General features: G+C 54.7%; 1 protein-coding gene across 1 annotated transcript in view; it reads left to right on the forward strand.

Moving 5' to 3' along the window:
* Window positions 1–7170: 7170 nt before the first annotated feature.
* Window positions 7171–20853, forward strand: part of NMNAT2 (nicotinamide nucleotide adenylyltransferase 2) — a 31867-nt gene continuing 18184 nt past the window's right edge. The window contains exon 1 of the mRNA XM_067300413.1: window positions 7171–7266. Within this exon, the coding sequence (XP_067156514.1) occupies window positions 7182–7266 (85 nt within the window). The 5' untranslated portion in view covers window positions 7171–7181. The remainder of the gene's footprint in view (window positions 7267–20853) is intronic.

Here is a 20853-nt window from a genome sequence, read left to right on the forward strand (position 1 = left end):
CTCTGCCGTTTTGTCGGCCGCGGGGCTTCGGAAGGGGCAAGGCAGGGCAGCGGCCTCCCGAGCCCCGCCAACGCCAGCGTGCTCCGGCTCTGCCGGCGACGCACGGCACCGCGTCGGGCATGACGCCACCGAGCGTGGCCGCTCCGCTCTCCGGAGGGACAGTCCCATAATCCCGGAGGCGAACCTGCGCGGCATCCTTCCGCAGCCACCGTTACGTAGGAGCTCAGCATTTCGCAGACCTTTGACGCATTCATCCTTGGAGCACTGCTGCGAGATGAGGGAAGAGCCGTCATCCCCATTTAACGGAGTCAGAGGGACAGAGCAGATTTCCTCAAGGTTGTCCAGGTCTTCAAATCGGAGTCCAATCCCATCCTTCTTCATTAATGCCAACGCCGTTAATTTTCCAGGAACGTCCTGTGAACATCGTGGGGTCCAAAGTCTCCCTTCGGCGTGCGTAAACTCTCCCCCTGCTGTCATGTCTAGACGTAGCCACCATCCATCCCTCGTGTCAGTGGGAAACATTGACTTTTCGATCTTTGAGACATCACACCTTTCTGCTGTTCTGGGCAAAACCCTAGGACTAAGGAAGGTTGAGAGTATAGATCAATAACTGAATGGCAAAACCCCAGATCCTCTGCACGTTCCATCGTTATTTCCATATAAAGCGCTACAAATGCAGGAAACTAGCACTTGAAAACAACTGAAGATCCTGAAGGAAGAAACAAAGTATTACGGCACCTAAATAATCTTAATTTTGCTCTGCATTGGTCCCACTCAGTAATTATGTTGCTGTGATTAAAATGTATTTGTTGTCATCCCAGATTAGATTACATGGATTTTTAACTGTTAGTGGCAAAAGCCTAATCTTATCCTAATTATAACCTCATTTCTCCAAATATAACCTATGCACAAAACTTCAGGGAATTTTAACTGTAGGAAAGTTTGTAAAGTCACCATTATTTCCTTGCAAACATCCTTCAAGACAAGGAATGAATTGTAAAAGATGCTGCTTTTCTGAAAGAAATCCCCTTTAATTCCTTATAATACATAGGGAGTAACTAAGGGATTTACTTTTAATCCTCAGAGAGTAAATGCTGCGCATTTTGGAAAGGGGTGCTCTTTCTCACTAAATGAAAGTGAAATCCCTCTTTGAAGAGCAAGAGAAACCCGCCGTTCCTGCAGAGCCGCACCGCGTGCCTCCATGCTATTGCCTCTCGCACCCCTGTCCTGCCTAACCCTGCTCAGACGGTGACTGCGGAGCTCCATCTCCCTCGTACGGCTGAGCTGCAACCTCGGGCAGAATTAGAGACGTTAAAATGCCTGAAGAGATGACTGCATCTGTGGCCAGCACTGAGCTGCTGGACACAGGCGAGAGAGAAAGCTGTTACCGAGTTGACCTTCCGGAGGAGATATCCTGAAAAGTCAGTCGGATGTCCTACAAGTGCTGCACCTGGGGACAATTCACAGGGATCACCACACCAGGCTGGGCACAGTCCTGACGTGTCCCCTCGATCCCAAGCACTGTAGGCCTTTGGCAGTGCTTTCCAGGACAGGACAAACCACGCTGTGAGCAAAAGCTCTTGAAGGGGAAGAGATGGTCACTGGTTGATCCCTGGCCATGTTCTCTGAGCTACTCATGAATTTTCAGACCTCTGTTGTAAATCACCTCTTTCACTGGCTGAAGAGCCCCAGCCTGCTCACTTCTTCCTGGTTTGGATGTCTTCTCATAGCTTGGGTCATCAGAAATGGAAGATTTCTCCCTTTAGGCCAGGCTGTCCCATTGCCCTTGGCCTCAGACCCTGGTCATGTCCGATCCGGGGGCTCCCTGCGGCTGTACCGGGCTCACGTGGTGGCAGCTGCCGCCCGAGCCCTGCCCTGGTGTGATCCCAAGCTGTTATGCCATGGCATTTGTCCAACCTCAACTGGTTCAGCTGGCACAATCTGCCAGTCTGCTCTGGCCTCCTTATACTTGCCAAACCCTTTCCTTCCCAGAGGCTGGTTTGCAGGCCTTAGTTTTGTTTAGGTACATTCAGATTGTATCTCTGCATGCAGATTATATCTCAAAAATTGTGAAAAACATGCTTTTGTTGGAGCCACGGGATTTATTCCAACTGTGTCATAGAGTGACTCCTTAATTCGAGGAGATCTTTTGCTCCTTTATTCTCAGGGAAATAGCATTTTTTTAAAACGTGGGTTGTTGCATTACCAAAATTCCTAGGGTTACAGGGCTGCCTTTCAGGGACGAGAGCTTCACGGAAAATCCCTTGTTCAGCTCCAGACAGCAAGACTCTGAAAGGTGCAGGGGGTGATTCTTCACGACTAGTTTAAGCCCCTCTAACTCCTTGGGCTGGACCTAGCAATCACGCGGCAGTGGGGTAACCAGGCAAAAGGACTAGATCACCGTTTTCTGGTTGTTAGCGCCAGCAGCAGCGAGAGGGAAGGGAAGGAAGGAGGGGGGTCAGCGAGCAGATGCCAGTGCTCAGGGCTGGCTGCTGGGATCAGTTGGGATCAGCCTGAGGGAAAGGAGCCGGGAGAGAGACGTGAGGAGCCTCCTCAGAGGCCTCCACCCTTCACCCTGGAGACAGGTTTCAGCTGGGCTCCCTGCTCGCCTGCCCTCGCGGAGAAGCCTGCTCTCCCGGCCCCAACAGGAATCGCCCTTTTCTGCAACCATCTGAATTTGGGTTCCTTTAAAGAGACCACAGAGCTGTCAGGTCAAAAGCTTTAAGCCAGAAGGTTTCCCTTGCTCCTCCTGAGCCCAACGGGAGCAACAACGAGGAGGAACAAGGAGGTCCCATCCCTCGCTGCGGCGCGCACCAGCCCAGACCGTGGCCTGCCGCTGCAGCCCCACGCACTCACCAGGCCTGGCTTTGGGGACGAGGAAGGGCAGGACAGAGCCGCATGCGGAAATGCCCTCGCTGTGAATCACAGGTGCTGTTTCAGGCCTAACTTCACGCCCAACTGGAAGTCTGAGGGTAGCAATTTGGCAGTGCTGCTACAAACCCCAAATCATCTGGGAGTCTCTGGGCCCTCTCGCAGCACAAAAGATCACAGCTCGGGCCGGCAGGGAGCGAGGATGGTGCTTTGGTGAGTGTTTGCTCATCGGACCTGCACAGCTGGGGCTGTCCCTCCTTCATTGCAGCCCTGCGGTTTTGTTCACAGGTGTGAAATCTGCACCTACGAGCTTTTCGGTGCCTGTCCCTGCGGGTCATGCCTGGGCCTCGCTGATCCATCATGCTGATCCGCCTCGCTGATCCTCACACGTGTCGTTCCAGCGCCAAAACTTGCTTCACCTCGCTCAGCACCACTCGGGTCTCTCCATCTCTACTTTGTTCTGCAGTGGTGGCACCTGATGCTCCTATGGCTGCAGGTAGCCCAACCTACGGAAAGCAAAAGGAAAAACACCCTCCCCTGCATGAGTGTTTTCCATGCAAAATTAGTGGGGAACGGGATTAGGTCAAAAAGTATTTTTCAAGTGTCTGGCCTGAACTTCGGTCTCTTTTCTTTAAAAGGAGTCAGTGAAGGAGTCTCTTAGTAAAGGGCAAAATCCCACATTTCATATCAGATCTCTTAACACAAAGCAGCATTGCTACATGTCTCCAGCCTTCATATCAGCATCTGCCTTTCCTGCCAGCGTGGAAGAGTCAGTCAAAGCCAGCTGCAGGTAAAACAGGGCTTTAGCTCAGCTGTGGGAACTCTTGCTGTCATCATGCCAGTGAGCCTTGAAACTGTAACACAAGCTCTTTGCACTGGGACCCTCTGCAACAGCAACACTTTCTGAGACAGTGTCCAAAATGTAGGTAGCTGAAAAACAAATGTAGCGTTCAAGAAAATTGGCAATATCCCACGCTTCACTAGCTCCAGCTTCTCCTTTCGTTGCCGTCTCTGCTCACTTGTGCTCCTCCTGCCTCCTTGCCCTTCACGCAGCCAGCACGCGGCTCTGCTCAGGCTCCCTGCCTTGCCTGTGATGAGCTGAGCTGCACCTCTGCAGGGTCCAGGCTCTGTGGTTAGAAGACGCACAGCTATGTTCTCATATGACAAGGGCTGCAGTGGTTGGAAGGACAACGGTTGCTACCTCAGCTAGAGACACTAGAGTGTTCCTGTTAAAGGAAGAAAACATTGATGTGTTATTAAATCAGTCTGGGGGGAGAAAACACTAAAACAAGCCCCCAACCTTTCATCAGTGCTCCAGTGCAGAAAAGATTATCAGCACTGCATTTTTTTAAGCGCAGGGAGGTCTACATGCCATTTCTTAGCCTGATTTCCTACAGAAAAGAGGTTAATGCAGTCATGCGTTCTGTCCCGCAGGCTGTGTATTAGTCTTCACAGGCAGCTTTCGAACTTGTTGGCCAATTTTTAGCAAAATTGGTGAACAAGTTTTGTGAAAATAGAGAGAAGAGACACACACACAGAGGACCAGCCAGCACACACGTGTGATCAAGGCAAGGCATGTGCTGCCCCTTGCCGCAGCATATGTAGGGCACATGGGAGGGCCCCAGTGACCTGCAGCGTTTTGGGGGGAAGGAGAACAAGCCAAGGAGGAGTGAGGTCCTGGGGTACCCAGTGAGAAACAGCAGCCATCGCCGTGGGGCTGCGTGGACACGGGACGCGGCGCCAGAAAGAAGCAGCCCCAGGAGAGTCTCTGCTCACTCTGCAGCACCACCGAAGCTTCCCAGCCCTGCAGCGCCGCGGCCAGGGCTACCACCAAAGAGACAAATTGTCTGATTATTCACATTTTTCCGGCTGTGCCAATTTATGGCAGACCAGACTTTAAGCTCTTCAGCTCTGCCACAGCAAGAGCAGGAGGCAGAGCCCGGCCCCTGATTTCCCAAGGAGCGCAGTGCCTGCACGCACAGCGTACCCATCTCATCAGCCAGGCACTGCACAAGCCCTGGGTGATACCCTCACGTATCTCTGGGCGATGCCCTCACATGTCTCTGGGTGATGGCCTCATGTATCTCTGGGCGATGCCCTCACATGTCTCTGGGTGATGCCCTCACATATCTTCAGATGATGCCTTCATGGATGTCTTGGTGTATGGTTTCTGAGAAAGCAGAAGGGATCAGTGAGGGAAGGAGTGCTGTATCCCTGCAAACCTGGTGTGTAATCTTTTGGGAACCTTGTGCTCCCTGTGTTTTAGAGGGTTTTTCATGAAGGCATTTTAGAGAGTGCACAGCTCTCCCCCGTTGGGAGAGTTAGAGACCTGGACCTCGGCTGAGTGTGTCCATCGCTATAGTCTGGGGGCCCTGACCCAGCTCCCAGCACCCTCCTCTCTGCTGCCCATATTCCCGCTCCTCCTACACACTCCCAATGTTATTCCCATGATCCCGTACAAGAGATACGTAGACCTCAGTCTCACAAGCTGCTCCTCACAAGTGGGCCGCTCACTCACAGGCCCCAGCTTGTGGGATCAGGGCAGATGTGGCAAACACGACATGTGCTATTAATGCGTGAGCAGCTCCAGGGACTGAGCCTAGCTTCTGCCTAGCTGACACACGGTGACCGATCCAAGCTGGACGCATGGCCGCGACACCCAGGGCTGCCCGCGCCTCCCTACTTCCCGCACACAGCAAATGGCCTCGGCCGAGATGCTTTGCTGGCCCTGGGAGCGGGGGAAGCAGCAGACTTTAATAATCACAGCCTCTACGTGCTACTTCAGGTAATATAGAGAGGCTTAAAGAACGTCCTCCTTTCCTGATGTCATCCTGAGGCTTCTAAAAGATAATTAAAGTCTGTGGATTTAAAGGCAGGGTTAGACCGAACGCCGCGCTAGTATCAAACTGCAGAGCCGCAACTCCTCCTACAGCAGCAAATCTCTACCCTGGGGCGTTAGCTGGGAGGAACAGCACAAAACCCCCTCACAGAAAACCCCAGATCCCATCCCGTATTTTGAGACATCGAGTGTCCTTACATAGCCAGTAAGAAGGTGTAGGGAGAAAACACAAAAACGTGTCATACCTTTCCCGACTTGGCCGTGTTTGTTTATTTATTACCACCCTCCTCGCACGGACAACGGAAACGGGCCCCTGCGGCGCTGGCGCACGTACCCACCGCGGCAGGGCTGCGAGCGGGGCTCCCCAGCAGGGACCCTGGCACAGCCGTAGCGTCTACGCGCCTGTTGTCATGGGTTTCGCTCGGCTTTGAGAAAAATGCTGAGAGCGAACCTCTAAGAATCCGGAGAGTTTTGTGTTTGCAGCAGCAAGCTCCCCCTCCAGGCTCCCACCAGTGATCAAATAGGATCCTTTTAAGGGTTTTTGCTGGTGGTAACGGACATTTACACCCTTAACATCATTTTTTTCCTCCTTCCTGAGGATATTTTTTCCTGTCTGTAAGAACTTCTGGCTAAGCCATGCAAGCTGCCGTCTCCTCCCCGCGCTGCGCGTAGAGCAGGGCTGGCTGCTAACGCTTTGTTCCGTTCCGGGCAGCTCAGCCGGCCGCCCTCGCCACCCCGCCGCCTCTCCGCAGCCCGCGGCCTGCACAGCCCCTCCGAGGGGGCCGCGCGCCAGGCCGCGCCGGCGGGTGCGGGACGGACGCGTGGAGCGCCCGGACGCCCCGCAGGGCCCGGCTGGGCCGCGGAGCCGTAGGGAGGGCGGATGGGAGGGCGACGAGGGGCAGCGCGACGCGGGACGGCGAACGTTCGCCCCGGCGGGAAGGCGGCTACGCGATGGCGCCCGGCCGGCTCCCGGGGGAAGAGGGGGCCGCGCGGGGCCTTCAGCGGGGGGAATCGCGAAGGGGGCGGCGGCGGCGGGAGGACGGGGCTCCCCGCCGGCAAGGAAGGGCTCAGCTCGGGGCCGGCGGGAAGCGGCGGGCGGGCGGGCGGGCGGGGGGGGGGGACGCGCAAAGCGGGCGGCCCCCGCGCGTGTGCGCGCTGCGCCGCCTCTCCCAGCCCTGCGGCGCCCCGGCGCGCGGGCACGTGCAGGCGCGCGCCCGGCGGGGCGGGGCGGGGCGGGGCGGGGCGGCCGGGGCCGCGCTCCCGCAGCCGCGGCGCCGCCTCCCTCCCTCCCTCCCTCCCTCCCTCCCTCCTTCCTTCCCTCCCTCGCTCGCTCGTTCGCTCGCTCCCGCCGCAGCCGCACCGAGACACAAAAAGCGGCCGGGCCGGGCCGGGGCCGGGGCTGGGACCGGGGCCGGGGCCGGGGCCGGAGCCGGAGCCGGGGCTGGGGCCGAGCGGGGGCCGGGGCAGGGCCATGACGGAGACCACCAAGACGCACGTTATCCTGCTGGCCTGCGGCAGCTTCAACCCCATCACCAAGGGCCACATCCAGATGTTCGGTGAGTGCCGCGGCCCCGGGGCGGAGCGGCACCGGGCGCGGGGGGGGGGGGGGGGGGGACGCGCGGCGGTCCCGGCTCCGGCTGCCGCAGCGCCGCCGCTGTCCGCGGTGCTGAAGCGCGGAGGGCGGCGGCGCGGCGCGGCGCGGCGGGGGGAGCCGCGGCCTCCGCAGCCCCCGCGCGGCGGCGGCGGCAGGGCCGAGGGCAGGGCAGCTCCCCGCCGCCTTTCCGGCAACGCCAGGGGGGCGGCAAGCGCTCACCGGGGGAGACCGGGGTCGCTGGGCGCCCGCGCGGCGATCGGGGCCGCTGCGGCGCTGCCCGCAGGCAGCTCGGGCGGGACGAGAGGGGCGGCCGGCGGGGAGGGCACGCCGCCGGCATGTCGTCAACGCTGGTGGCTCGTCGCAGGCCTAGAGACCCGCGTGCCAACAACAGCTTACCTGGCGGGGCCTGCGGGGGCAAAGCGTCGCTACTGACGGCCAAACAGCATGGCAGGAGAAGGGCCAGCTCCCGTAGCATCTCTTCCAAAGCACAGCGCGAGGAACCATCCGCGAGCCCGATGGGAAACGTCAGTCTGGGGAGCGGATGCCGAAGGTCTCGTGCTACAGCTGGAGAAGCATCCCTGGGATTTCTAGAAGTTGTAGATAAGTTCCTAAATGAAAAAAAAAAAAAATTGCTATCAGTGTGAGGTATTTCTGTGTCAGACCGTATTTTCGTAGCTCGTAATGAGTTGGTCACCCGGCTGAAAAATGATGGTTTTCTAGATGCAGATGATTGCATTGCAATTTCATTTCATGAGAGCAAGCAAAATGTGGTTCTGGACAACAATATACCTGCAACTTCAAAAAAGCCCTATTCCCTAAGCTAAAAACAGCTGTGAGCAAAAAAGAATGAGAGGAATTATTTAAAAATTAAAAAGTAATTAAATGAAATTACAGGCTTGGTTGATGGAGGTAACTATTGATAAAACAGATTCCTATAATTCACATTATTTAGAGTCATTCTGATTAAGAAAAGTAGCACTCTAAAAAAATCAATGCAGCCCATATTCAATGGACTAAACCCCAGTAACAACACATATTTTAGAAAATAATGATCAGTGAGGTATTGGTATGCAGCGGGTGTTTTGGGTAGACTCTCGATGAGGCTTGGTTTTGGCTCGGTGCTGTTCAGTACCTTTATCAATGACCTGGAAGAAAATACAGAATCACTGCTGGTAAAACGTGCCAGTGACCCCAAAGCAGGTAGAACAGCAGTTAATGATGGCAACCAGTCAGTTGTACCGGCCGTCTTGGCTTGTTTGATTGAAAAGGTCTTGTTCAAACAGTCAGGTGAGAAATCACGTCCAGCAGCAGAGCAGGCATGTCACACAGAGCAGACAGGCAAATGCCTTCTGCAGAGCAGCGACTGTGGAAAGGGCCGAAGAGCAATGGTGCGTGGCCCACCGAATACAACCCCCGGTGCGACGCTGTAAATAAAGCGGCAAACGCAATCCTTTGTGTGCGAGCAGGGAGTGTCAAGCGGAAGAAGAAAGGCTGCATTATTTTTATACCTAGCATTAGCAAAACCCTTCCTGGAATAACAGGAACAAGAATTACATTAGCGCCGGAAACCAGGCTTTTACAGCGAGAGGTGAAGGGAGCTTAGTCTGGATCCACAAAAGACGTTCAGTAGCGACTTGGTCCTGGCCTACGAGTATCTGCGTGGGGGAGGGACGTGTGAGAGAAGGGGGCTCTTTTACCCCCTAGAGGAAGGGAGAAGGAGGTCGCACGAGCAGATCGGGATCCCACGCAGCTTCAGGCTAGGAAGGGGCTGTGTTTCTGAGTGAAGCTAATCAACTAGGAAAACAAGGTACTTCGGTACCTGCTGGATTCCCCATCACCTGAAGACTTTAAATCAAGACTCAGACATCAGAAAATCATGTTTTAACTTAAAGAGGACAGCCTGATGCAGAAATTATCCACCCATATATCCTGCAGAGATCCTGGAATACATAAGTCTTGAGATATCTGATAGGGACAAATGATTTTTCTGCAAGGAAAGGATACAGAATTTAGCTTTTAAATCCCTGTTCATTTCTATTTAAGGAAGCCCCCCCTCACCCCACCCCAAAGGCTAAAAGCCTAACCGCATGAGGACAGGAGAATTCGGACCAAAACGTGCGATGTTGCTTCAGCTCTGTGCTGTGTGAGTCCAGTCAAAACAGGGCTCTTTCCTGTAAACACAGTATTTCAAAGAGCGGAACGTGTGCAGAGGTACTGCCTTTATCTCTCCGACAAATACGTGGGCTTCATAAGCCTGAGAGGAGGAATTTTTGCTTTAATATAAAGAGATGCCATTCACCGATTTAACCCATGACCCTAGTTAAGCAGAAGAGGAGGTACAGGGCAGTAGCACTAGGACGCCATCGCCGCCGTAGCGCTGTACGCCCCTGGTGGGTTTTCTCAGTGTGGATCTCGGCATATTTTATTCAGGCCAAATCCCAACCTACACCCACAGGAGCTTTGCGTGACACGAACTAGATTATGACTTGGAAGTCTTTTCTAATGGACGGAAGGTTTCTGCTGGGTTATTTTTTTCACCAGTCATGTGAATTTAAGACTCGGTATCAGGATTACTCTTGGGTTTCCAGAAAGCTGGGGTTTGTCGCAAGCCCAGACCCCAGATTCCCCCTGCGCCCTTGCATCCATGTGCAGTCCCACCTGCTCCATCCATCGCTCACGACAAGCCCGGGGCACTAATGCTCGCCAAAGGAGTCCAATTCATGTCTCTGTGTATAGATAATACATATAAAATATTAATTAATATATAAAAATACATAATAGAAAGGCAGGTGGGATAATGTGCTATACAGCCATCCACACTAAGAGGTGGAGACAACATCTGCACAGCCCTGAAAACACCATCCTAGTTAGCTGTAGTGTCAGACGGGCTCCAAGATGCACGCTTGTTTCGAGTCAAAACATTGTGTTTTCTATATTTATATGGCTACCAGGAACTCCAGTTTAGCATGTTGATGCGGGGGGAAGAAGGGAGGAGGAAAAAAGAGGGTAGAGATGGTTTTACAGAACTCGGATGAATTCGCTCTAATTTCACGCTGATGCTGGGGCGAGCACGGGGGATAGGCTGGAAACCAGGGGGACGGAGCCAAACGGGGCTCACCCCGGTGCTGGTGTCAAGGGTCCCGGCGAGGGGGGACGGCCGCGGGGCAAAGCCCAGCGCCCCGACCGGCCCATCACCGCTGGGATTTGCTGGCCAAAAGGTCTTCACCTCTGTCCTGGCCTCCCTGCGCTTCGCCCGCTGCCTCCTCCTCATTCAAGCAATGCCACCCAAGGGACAAAACCCAATGTCAAAAGCAAAATCCTATCCGCACGGCTCTGCTAACGCGGCGCAGCCCGTGCTGGCGCTCTTCCAGCCCGCGTTTCCTTGGGCAATTCGATCCTTTCCCCGCCTTGCCCCGGCCCCGGGAGCCCAGCACAACGGCGGCCTCCTGCTGCAGGGCGACCAAGCAAAGGGCAGCCCTGCCGCTAAGGCGTAAAGCGCGTTTTAAACCAGAGAGAACGTGAAAACACGGCTCGCTTTGACGGCCGTTTTGGGCATGACGCCGGGCTTGAAGGTGTCGCTGTGCAAGGTCAGAGGCTCCACGGTTTGCGTGGTCGCCTCGCCCGGGGTTTCGTTATCCGAGAGCGAGGGAACGAACTGCCGGAGCTCGGGAAGGAGGTTTTGCTGAGCGAGCTTCTCCGTAGCTCTGCCCGGGGAAGGCTCTGTCCCGTCCCACAAATACGCGCGCTTCGGAGCGTTGTTCTGACGGTTTCTGCAAACTGAAACGTGAGGCATTCGGTGGCGGAGGGGGGATGGTGTCAGGTCAGTCTGAATGCGGTGTTTCAATATTGATCTTTTTTCTGTTTTCTTTTTGGTTATTTATTCTTCTTAACTCACAGAACGAAAGGTCGTTCTGCAACTGCCAATGGTCCCTGTTTCGGCAATTTAGACATTTTTCCCCTGGCTTTTTTAAAATGGTGAAATTTGTCCCAACCAGCCCTTTCCCATGCAAAGTTCTGGCCTCCAGAAAACGGCGTTTCCCACCCACCGCAGTTTTGCTGCTGTGTTTCCGTGCAGCCCTCACGGCAGCCTGGCCGTGGCTTCGACTTTAGGGTCTTGGCTCGCCTCTCGGGCCTGACCCCTGCGCTGCAGCTGCCGGGAAGCTGGGGGCGCCTGGATGTTCGGGGCTGGTGGCAGCCCCGGTCTTGCAGGACCTGGCAGGTATCCAGAGGGAGCAATTGGGGCAAAACTCAGGGAAAGGACGGGGATGCTCTTACCTCACTCTCGGAGGCATCTGGCTTTTTTTAATGACTTTTTTTGTGTGTGTGTGTGCTGTTGAGCTTTTAATAACCAGCAGGTGATTTTAATCAAGTCTGTAATGTCTATATGCCCCCAGACTTTCTCCTCTCTTGCGTGTTGGTGCATTGAGCGACGGGTTGCTTCGGTCCTGTTCATGCAGACGGATCGAGTGTGTGTAATGCTGTTCAGGTGTGGCCTTTGCTTAAGGAGCCTCAGAAAGTTAGATGCTTAAAACCACAGATGCTCCCATCTACTTCGTTTTAAACAAATGCTGATTCTTGGACAATGAGCAGGACAACACAGTTTATAGACAGGGTGAACCCAATTCCTGAAATTCAGCAAACCACCGCCATCTTCCCTGCCTGCCCCTGACTTTCTGCCTGATTCGAATTGAATTTTGCCTGTATCCTACATGCGTCCCTTATTGAGGAGGATTTCTATCCCAGCTGATGGATGGGAGAAAAATATTTCCAATCCAAAGCGATGCAAAAGACTGTGCCACCAAAAGCAAACTCTCCGTCGCATTGCTTCTTCAGACAACCCGAGCAGTTAAAGCCCCGGCAGGCCGCTCGTTCATTAGTCAAAGCAGCCCTTCTAAAAGACGGCCCCGAAGCCCCGGACGCGGTGCGAATGAACAGCCTTTCGCCCAGCGGCGCGGAGTCTTGCAAGCACAGAGGGAGCCAGAGGCAGCAGCTGAGGCTTTTGTTTCTATTGTGCTGTTTTAATATCCTGAATTTCCCCAATCGGGTTTTCTTAGTTGCCGAGATGACCGGACTGCGGAACAGCTCGATGAGACACTTGCTTGCTGGCACGCGGTTGGGGGACGTGCGTGAGCAGAACGACGGGGCGACATTCCCCATTTCGCTTCAAGACGAGCACATCTGCGAAGGCGCAGAAGCGAAGTCCCCGGCCCAGCAAGGCTGGCTGCAGCAGGGAGAGCTGAGGCCCCGCTAAGGCCGGCTCCTCTCGCCGTTCCGTCTCCGCTCCGCAATCCGGATGCGCGAGCAGCTCGAGCGCCCGAGGGGCAAAGGCAGGCGGGGAGCGGGGAGCGCAGGGCAGGAGCCGGGGCCGGACGCCCCGCGGGGTCCGAGGGCAGCGGCATGGCAAGGATCACGCCCCGGGCAGCGGCAGGACAGACTGTGGTTATCGTACGCGTGTTTTAGACATCCGCGGTTGCGGCAGACCCTTCTCCCTCCTGGGTTTTTGTCGCGTTTCCCCCGCCGTCTCTGTTTTCCCAGGCCTTTAGGGCTGGCTGCAGCTCCTCGCATCTCCTTTACGACCTGCGGGGAGGAGGAGTTTTCCCAAGCACCAGCTTCTACTCCATCAATAACGGCTCAAAGAGCCTTTTAAAGTATTTATAAGCGCTCCAATATTTAGCAGGGCTCACGACGGGCTGGGGGACGCTACGTTGTCCCTACAGCAGCGCAACCTCGTGAAACACGGCGCGTCCCTTCGCCGGCTTCGACCAAGCGCACAGCAACGGAGCGCGGTGAAGGGCGGCCTGCCGGCGCAGCCTGCGCCCGGGGCAGCTCCGCGGGCCTCCACCTCGCTCCGCGCGCCGCCAGCGCAGGCGAGCAGGGAAACCCGGAGGCGTCGGCGGGATCTCGCAAGCCGGGGCGGCGCTGGGTCTTGGAGGAGCAGCTTCGCTCCCAGCCGCTTTGCTCTGCGCGAGGACGTCGCCGCTGCCCCTTTGGGAGGGGGCTTGGGGACGGATCTGCAGAGAAAGAGGTTTTTCACCGAAACGCACGGTCCAAAGAGACGGGGCTGCGCAGTTTGCTCTGCCAGCAAAGCCCACTTGGGTGGCAGGGTCGCAACGCGGCCAACGCGCCGGCTCCGAAAGGAAACAAACGGAGCGCTTGCAAAGGGAAACCAGGGCAGCAGAAAGCAAGCGAGGGAATTTGTTCTTTTTTCCATGTTTTTTTTTTTAAAAGAACGAACTTAGCGACACCGATTCGCGAGGCTGCGCCCAGCTGAGGCGGGGACGGGACCTCCCCGGGGACGAGCAGCGAGGTGCCCGGCCTATTTCCGCCGTGCCTTTGCAGTCCTGGTGCAAGCAAGATAGGAGCATTTGCGAGGCAGGATGACGAAAATATTTGCCCTGAGCCTTTGGCTGCTAAGCCTGTCCTATTTGACGATATCGGTGGGCCCAAGGCAATAAACACCACTTCGAAAGCGAGCAGTTGGGAATAGCGGGAACACAGTCGTCTTTGTTTGCCAAACAGTTTATTTTTGTCGCTGATATTTAGAGCATAATTGAAGCGGAATACAGACATATAATATAAACTCCGGGCCGGATTCTCAGCGCGCCTGGGTGTAGCTCTATTGCAGGCAGCACGTTTGCATCGGTTTACGCCAGCTGGGGATCTGTTAATCTCTAAAAACTGTATAGAGACATACCGCAACCCATAGGCGACAGGACTGGCTCCACGCGACTCATCGCGGCTTCTGTTTCCGCGCGCCGGACGCGGCTGCTCTCGCAGCCCGTGCGAACGGGAGCGTTTCGATGCGGCATCACAGATTTTTCATCCCAGAAACAGCCCAGCTGCTGCCGCCTCCCAAAACTCCCCTTGGGAGCAGGGGTCGGAGGTGGATTTCTGCCATCTCGGCAAAACGAGACCGCTCTCTCCAGGCGACACCTTTCTTTCTCCCCCCTTCCTGCCTGGAAATTGCCAGCGCTATTCCCTGCTCCGGATCAGCTCCCCCGTGGTGTTTTTGACCACCTCGGGCTGCTGAGAACTGCAGCGATTTTCAGTCTTTTTTTTTTTTCAAACATCTAATTTTGCTTCTCTGTGGCGGAGCCATCGGTGGTCAACAGATGGTGAGAGCGCGGCTCCCGTTAGTCATCACTCCGGCAAGTCTCCCAGCTGGGGCTGGGCTCTGGCGGGGGCCGGGGGCTGCTCGCAGCCGGGAAATTCAGGGCCTCTAACAGCCTTTCCCTGGAGCTTTCCGTAGCCTCATCCCCTGCCACCAGTTTCAGGGTGTTTGTTGGCCGTTTCTTCTTTGCGGCCACGAAAAGCCATTAAAACGAATTTGCAGGAACGACTCGAGCCACTTAGCGCGAAAGTCCCTTCCAAGTTTCTTCTTTGCACGACGGCTGGCTGCGCCTGTGGGCGAACAGGGGAAGAAAAAGCGCAGCAGAGCAATCAGCTCGGAGAGGAGAATCATTACGCCTTAGGGGGAGGTTTCATGGCCTGGTTCTTCCGACCAGGATTCCTCGGGAACCTGGACGAGATCCCCCAGCGACGCCGAAGCAGCCGGGCCTCCCGGCGACCAGCAGCGTGGCCGGGGCCGCCTCCGCACGCGGGTGAGACGGGGGGTCTCCACGCCGGGCTGACGAGCCCGCGACGGCGCCCTGAACCACCGGGCAGGGGGGCTTGGGCCTTCCAGCCCCCCAAAACCTGCAAACCGCCAAGAGGTCCTGCAAACCACCGCTCCGGGTAATTTCGCTGCACATCAGGCCAGCCTGAAGACCCAGCCGGAGTCAATGCGCTAGCAGCACCGTGGCCACGGACACGTCTCTGATTTGGCATTCGGAGATCTATATCTATATATCTATATCTATCTGCCACTCGGTTAGGCTGAGAATAACTCCTGGCTCTTCGCCCAGGTCAGGCCCGAGGTAGGAAGCAACATCTAGGCCCTGAAAGAGCTGCTAGCTAGAGACTAAACCAGAGGGTGCTCCGCATCCGGGTCGCCCTTCTCCGCAGGAGAACGTATCCCAAGGAGTGGGAAAGCGCCCGGCTTGCCCTCGGCACCATCCTGCCTCACACGGGAGGAAAGCAGAGGCCAAATTGCTTGAAACGCAAACGAGGCACCTGGGAAACGTGTTTGCTCGTGGATACGGAGCAAACGGAGACGTGTCCTAGAAAGGGCCGGCATTCCTCTTAGCTGCCTCTAACGGCCCCTGCCCTTGCTCTGAGGGCAGAGCAGCTGAGACCGGGCAAAACTTCCCGCGTGCTGCAATCCAACAGCAATGCGAAATATCCGTGCGGAGATATACATCTCCCTGTCCGGCTCACGACAAAATTGGGAGAGAATTTGGCTTGGGAGGTGGCTAGTTCTCAAAGCTCGGAGCAACGTGACCCGAGAGCCAGGGAAAACTCAGCTAAGAGCTAATCACGAAGCCGAGAGCTTGGTTAAAAAAAGAAAAGAAAAGAAAAGAAAAGAAAAGAAAAGAAAAGAAAAGAAAAGGAAGTGTTAGGGGTGCAGGTGGATCAGGTACAAAGGCAAAGCAAATATTTGAAATCACACCTTGAAAAATTAAACACAAGACATGCTTGATTTCATTAATGGCAATTTAGGCAATGGAGCAGTGCCAGAGGAGCTGAAGTGTTGCCGATTAAATATACTCAGCGAGAACTGCCAAAACGAAACGTCTTTTAAACAAGCAGTGATTCCCCACTGGGGTGGGGAGCAGCACGCTCATTTTGCTGCAACCTGGGTAAAATAATCATTTCTAATTTTCGCAGCCCTGGAGCACACCCTGTGATTAGCCTTTCCTCACCACGATCTTGCAGGAAATCCGGAGATGCCAAAAATATATCAAGCGTCCCTTTGCAGCGGAGGAAAGGAAAGCTGAGCGGGAGCAATACGGTCGTGGGCGAGATTTTCCTTGCAAGTCAAGAAGACGGAGCGCGAGCCGTACCTGGGGCCTCCTCCTTCCTCGGGGGATCTCCACGGCTCCAGCCACCACCCGCCAGGCACCGGTTTGGGTTAAAACCTCCGGATTGCCTAACCGGCCACCGACCCGCGAGCTTTGCCGAAGGGCAACTCATCCTTTCGGGGGGGATCGGCCGCTAGTCTCCCTACGGGATGCCCCCAAGGCCTTGCTCGCCTCCCGAAGGCACCGGGGCTAAATCTGGCCGGCGGCCGCGGCGAGCGGGGCCACGCGGGAGCCGTGGGCGGCCGCGGCGGGAAGCTCCTGCCACCAGGCTAATGCACGTCTTGGCAGGGGCTGTGGCTGGTGGTTTATTTATGTCAGCGCCGTTTAAAAATGATGCAAGACCGTCTGGAGCATTAAGAACAATTTACGCTGGGAAAAAGAAGAAAAGGAAGGGAGCGCGGGGACTTGGGAGGGCCATGGCGCTGGCAGCACGGGGCTGGAGCTGCAGCTTCAGCTGCGCCTGGTTTCCTCAGTGAAAAACCACCTCGTTTTGGGCCAGTCTAGTTGGGGCAAGCCAGCCCGAAGCAAGCGAAGCCCCGCAAGAACAGCTTGGCAAACCCACGGCCAGGCTGAGACTACGACAACAGGCAAGAAAAGGGACAAACCGGCAGAGAAGTGGGACCTGGCCTACCGAGACCAAGGGCTTTCCGGTCAAAATCTGTTGTTTTTTTTCCCCCAGGCAAAAATCTTTTTGCAAGCAGGGAAGTAAGGTTGGGATGTGAACAGGCAGCTGACCATAAGGAACAAAGATGAGAAGAGGAAAGCAAAGCTATTCCACTACCTTCGATGAAGGGCTAAGGAGAGGGTGAGACATATAAGTGACCCAACTCCAGGCAATGGCGGAAAGCACCGAAATGGATGAGCTGCCACCAGGAAAGGAGTCGAACTTCAGATGGCAAAGCCGAATCAGCCTGGGAGGTGTTTTCCTACCTCCGGTGCAGGATTTCGAGCCGTTGAGTCCTCTTGCGTTACTGCCGCGTCGGGAGGCCCCCGCTGGAGGGAAGCCAGCCGCTGACAGCCCCGGCGTCTCTTAAAAAGCAATTTTGTCTCGCCATACGCACAGGGCGATACTCAAAGCTCGATAAACTAATGTGTTTGGACAGGCTTGGCCAAGGCTGCCTGTAACCTTGTTTATTTATACGTGGAGGAGCAGCTCATCCCGGGCAAACTCAGCCTGGAAGAAAGGAAGCCTTAAATACAGCAAAGTAGAGCGGATGCACCTGGGCGCCCCAGCCTAGGACCGCCGCTTGCCGCGGTAGGCAGGCGCACCGTGCGCACCCCGGCTTCAGTGAGGTCGCTTTGAAGGTCTGGCTTAGACGGTGGCTGGGAATCTTGCCTAGATTTACTAGCCAATAAATATATGTTTTCCCATGTATATTTATGTTCTCCGTTTGGTGTTTCGGAGGCAGCCTGCAAGCTCTTGGAAGTGCAGACCCCGACTTTTACATCTCGGTGTTAAGAGCAACATAATTTTTATCGGTTTCTCTAAAGAGTAATGTGCAGTTTAGGAAGCAAATGAACAATTTTTACGGTGACGCATAAAGCAACAGCGCAGAGGCCTGCGCAACGGCACGCCGCTCCACGAGCGCTGCAAGGGCAGCTGCACATTAGCAGCTGATTGGATTTGTCCTCCTGAAGCTATTAGACTCGCTGTATAAATAGGCCAGCACTTTCTCTGGCTGCGGTTAAAAGAACCATAAGGGTTTTCTTGGGTTTCTATACATTGCTGATGCTTCGCTTGTATATATTCATAAGCGAGGCAGAGGTGTTTTGTGAAGAAGAGGATTTTTTTCAAGCAGGCTGGGGTTGTGGGTGGGGACTCAGCTCCGAACTGTCTTGAGATCTGAAATTCAGAAAATTTGGCGCAGTTGGGAAACAAATCCCTTGAGGGTACAGACTCGGTTCTGGGCTATTTAAAGCTCAGACAGACATCAAGACATTGATAGCCTTGAGAAATGACTGGCTTTTGCTGTCAAAAACTCAAGGCAAACTAAACCATTAGGCACCTTCGCAAGCATGAAGCACAGCTTGTGTATAAGCAGTTCAGCTTTCCTTAACAGTTAATGATATATTAGTGCATTTATAAACACGCTATATGTGAACAAGGAGGCTTAGAGATAAGAGATTAATATTTCTAATCTTTTGGCAATGAAAATGAAGATGGGGCAAAGCAGGAAATAACAAGAGGATGCATTAATTTAAAACTTGACATTTTTGTTAAGGAATTTCCTTTTTTCTTTTTTTGGTACTTTAAAAACTGCATTGCAATATAAGCGTAGATGCTGCCTCACCTACCTCAGCTCCCCAGCACACGTAAAGCATCTACATCTCCCACTTTCCAACCGAGGCGCCGTTTTGGCCTCTCTCAAAATCAGAGCCTGTATTTTGCCCTTATTTGGTGGCAACTGGGTCTAAAAATGGCAGTTTTCTTTTTGGATATGCTTTCAGCTCTGTTGACTGGGCGGAGGGAGCCGAGCGCAGCCAGCCGCGCTCGCCTGCCGGCATCGGCAAGGAGCCGAGCCTGCCGCCTCTGCGGCTTGCAAGGCGCCGATGGGCAAGTCGTTAACGCCAATAACGGCAAATCCGGAGCATTTGGGAGGGAAAAGCAGCCGTGGGTTCCCTATGGTTCCTCTTTATAAAATAAAAAAGCAGAATGAAAACAAACAAACAAACAAACAGGACGATTTTTTCAAGCGTACCTTTGGCTTTCTGGGTGAGCAGTTATTGGTGGCCCGTTACGGCGGCCCTGTAAAGGGAATCCAGCAGCTGAAGGAGGTCCCCTTTAAAAGAAAAAGCATCAAAAATACAGAGTTTATCATGAAAAAGGCTTGAATCTCAAAACTCCCTATTAAGCAGAAGTTTTGCACTTTAATTTCTGTTTCTCTCTGCTCCACCACCCAGGGCTTAAGTGGAGAGACAGGGATGACTGGAAACGCTGCCAATTAGGCTGACTTTCTGCTCACATGCAGGCTGCATAAGGATGCACGAAAACAAGCAGCATTGCGTGCAGCTGCTTAGACCGAGCACCTCACCGCACACGCGTGAACACAGACAATATTGCTTCTTCCCATTGCATTCCCAACGCCTTTTGGCAAATGCATTGAACAGGGTTTCTAGGACCTTTACTGGTCCCTGGTAAGGACAGGCAGTGTGATCGCTGGGAAGCCACCACATCCCTCCTGTCGCCCCAGCTGCTGAGCCGTAAAACGGGGCCAAAGCACCTTTTCTCCAAGGCTTTGCCCACTGGAAATCGCTGCAGCGGGTTCAGAGCAGGTTTTTAGGCTTTCTGGCTTAGGGACTGCCCCAGCGCGTCCTGAGCGCACCAAGGGGATCGCAAGCTTTTGCAGGTGCTCCTCCATAGGTTTTTCCATATCCAATTTATACCGTACATTCGGGCAACCAACTTTTACTCGCTGTTCTGCTATGCAGATCCAACTATTTACCTCCATTTTTGTGTCTCCAGAAGCCGGCTCGCGTAGGGCAGAAGCGCTGGGCAGAAAGCCAGGGGAAGGACTTAGCGGGAGTCCAAAGAAGAGGTGTATCAAGGCTGACAAATCTCCCAGAGGCTATCGCAGAGCACTGGAGCGGCTCAGAGCGCTAGGGGAAAAAGGAAAAAAAAAAATACAAGGCAATTATATTTCTTTTCCTGACTCCTACCTGGCGCAATAGCTGTTTCTGTGCACAACATCGGGAGCGCCCATCCTCGGTCGTCATAAATCAGCGCAGCAGCTCTAGTGCCAAAAGAGACACGTCAAAATGCCCCCGCGTGCTCTCTTCCCTCTCTGTGCCCATCGCCGCTGATTTTCTCCACCTGCGTTTGGCAAACGCGGGCCCGCGCAGCGGTGCCCCGGCGCTGCCGTCCCTCCTCCGCAGCCGCTGCCGCCCCGCGCCGCTCGCGGGCACGCAGCCTTGGTACGGGGCAAAACCCGCTTGGAAGCGGCTCCTGCGCTTCCTCTGGCCGCAGCTGTGTTTTATATATAGGCACAGCGGTCCCTGGGGACGAGGCAGCATGATTGCAAACGTGCGCAGCGGGGGAGCCCGCGTGAAGGATTTGTGTGCAATACAAGCGTCAAGGCTTTGGCATCCTTGGGGACGGGAGCAGCGCTCACAGAAGGCATTACTGCTGCCTTATTAAAAAATGAGATTCTCAGCCTGCATGTGGAGAAAGCATAGAAAAGTGCTATTTCACCAGAATCAGCGATAGCACATGAGCCCCCTTTATTTCTCTGGGTGTGTCCTCAGGAAAGCAGAAAGCAATAGATTTGTGTCTCTTTTTTGTTCTGGAGAAATACAAGTTAGACTTCCCAAAGGAGCCCACGGGAACCGAATGAATTTTCACTAGTGTTTTTACTCTTAAATGTTGCCTCTCAAATAACCCAGCTAGCCTGCAGCAAAGCAGCCGATACGGTGCAGCACGGGCAATACGTTACGGTTGGGGAGCGGTGCAGGAGCTGGGAGGCTGGCGAGGACCCGAGTATGAGGGGAGGCTGCTGCCGGCGGGGACCCGTCGCGGGGGGCTGCCGGCCGGATCCCTCCAGGACGAGTTTCGGAACGAGCCTAGGGGAAACAGGAATAAATAACGTCGGGCC

The sequence above is a fragment of the Apteryx mantelli genome, chromosome 8 (genome assembly GCF_036417845.1).
Source record: "Apteryx mantelli isolate bAptMan1 chromosome 8, bAptMan1.hap1, whole genome shotgun sequence".
Lineage (NCBI taxonomy): Eukaryota > Metazoa > Chordata > Aves > Apterygiformes > Apterygidae > Apteryx > Apteryx mantelli.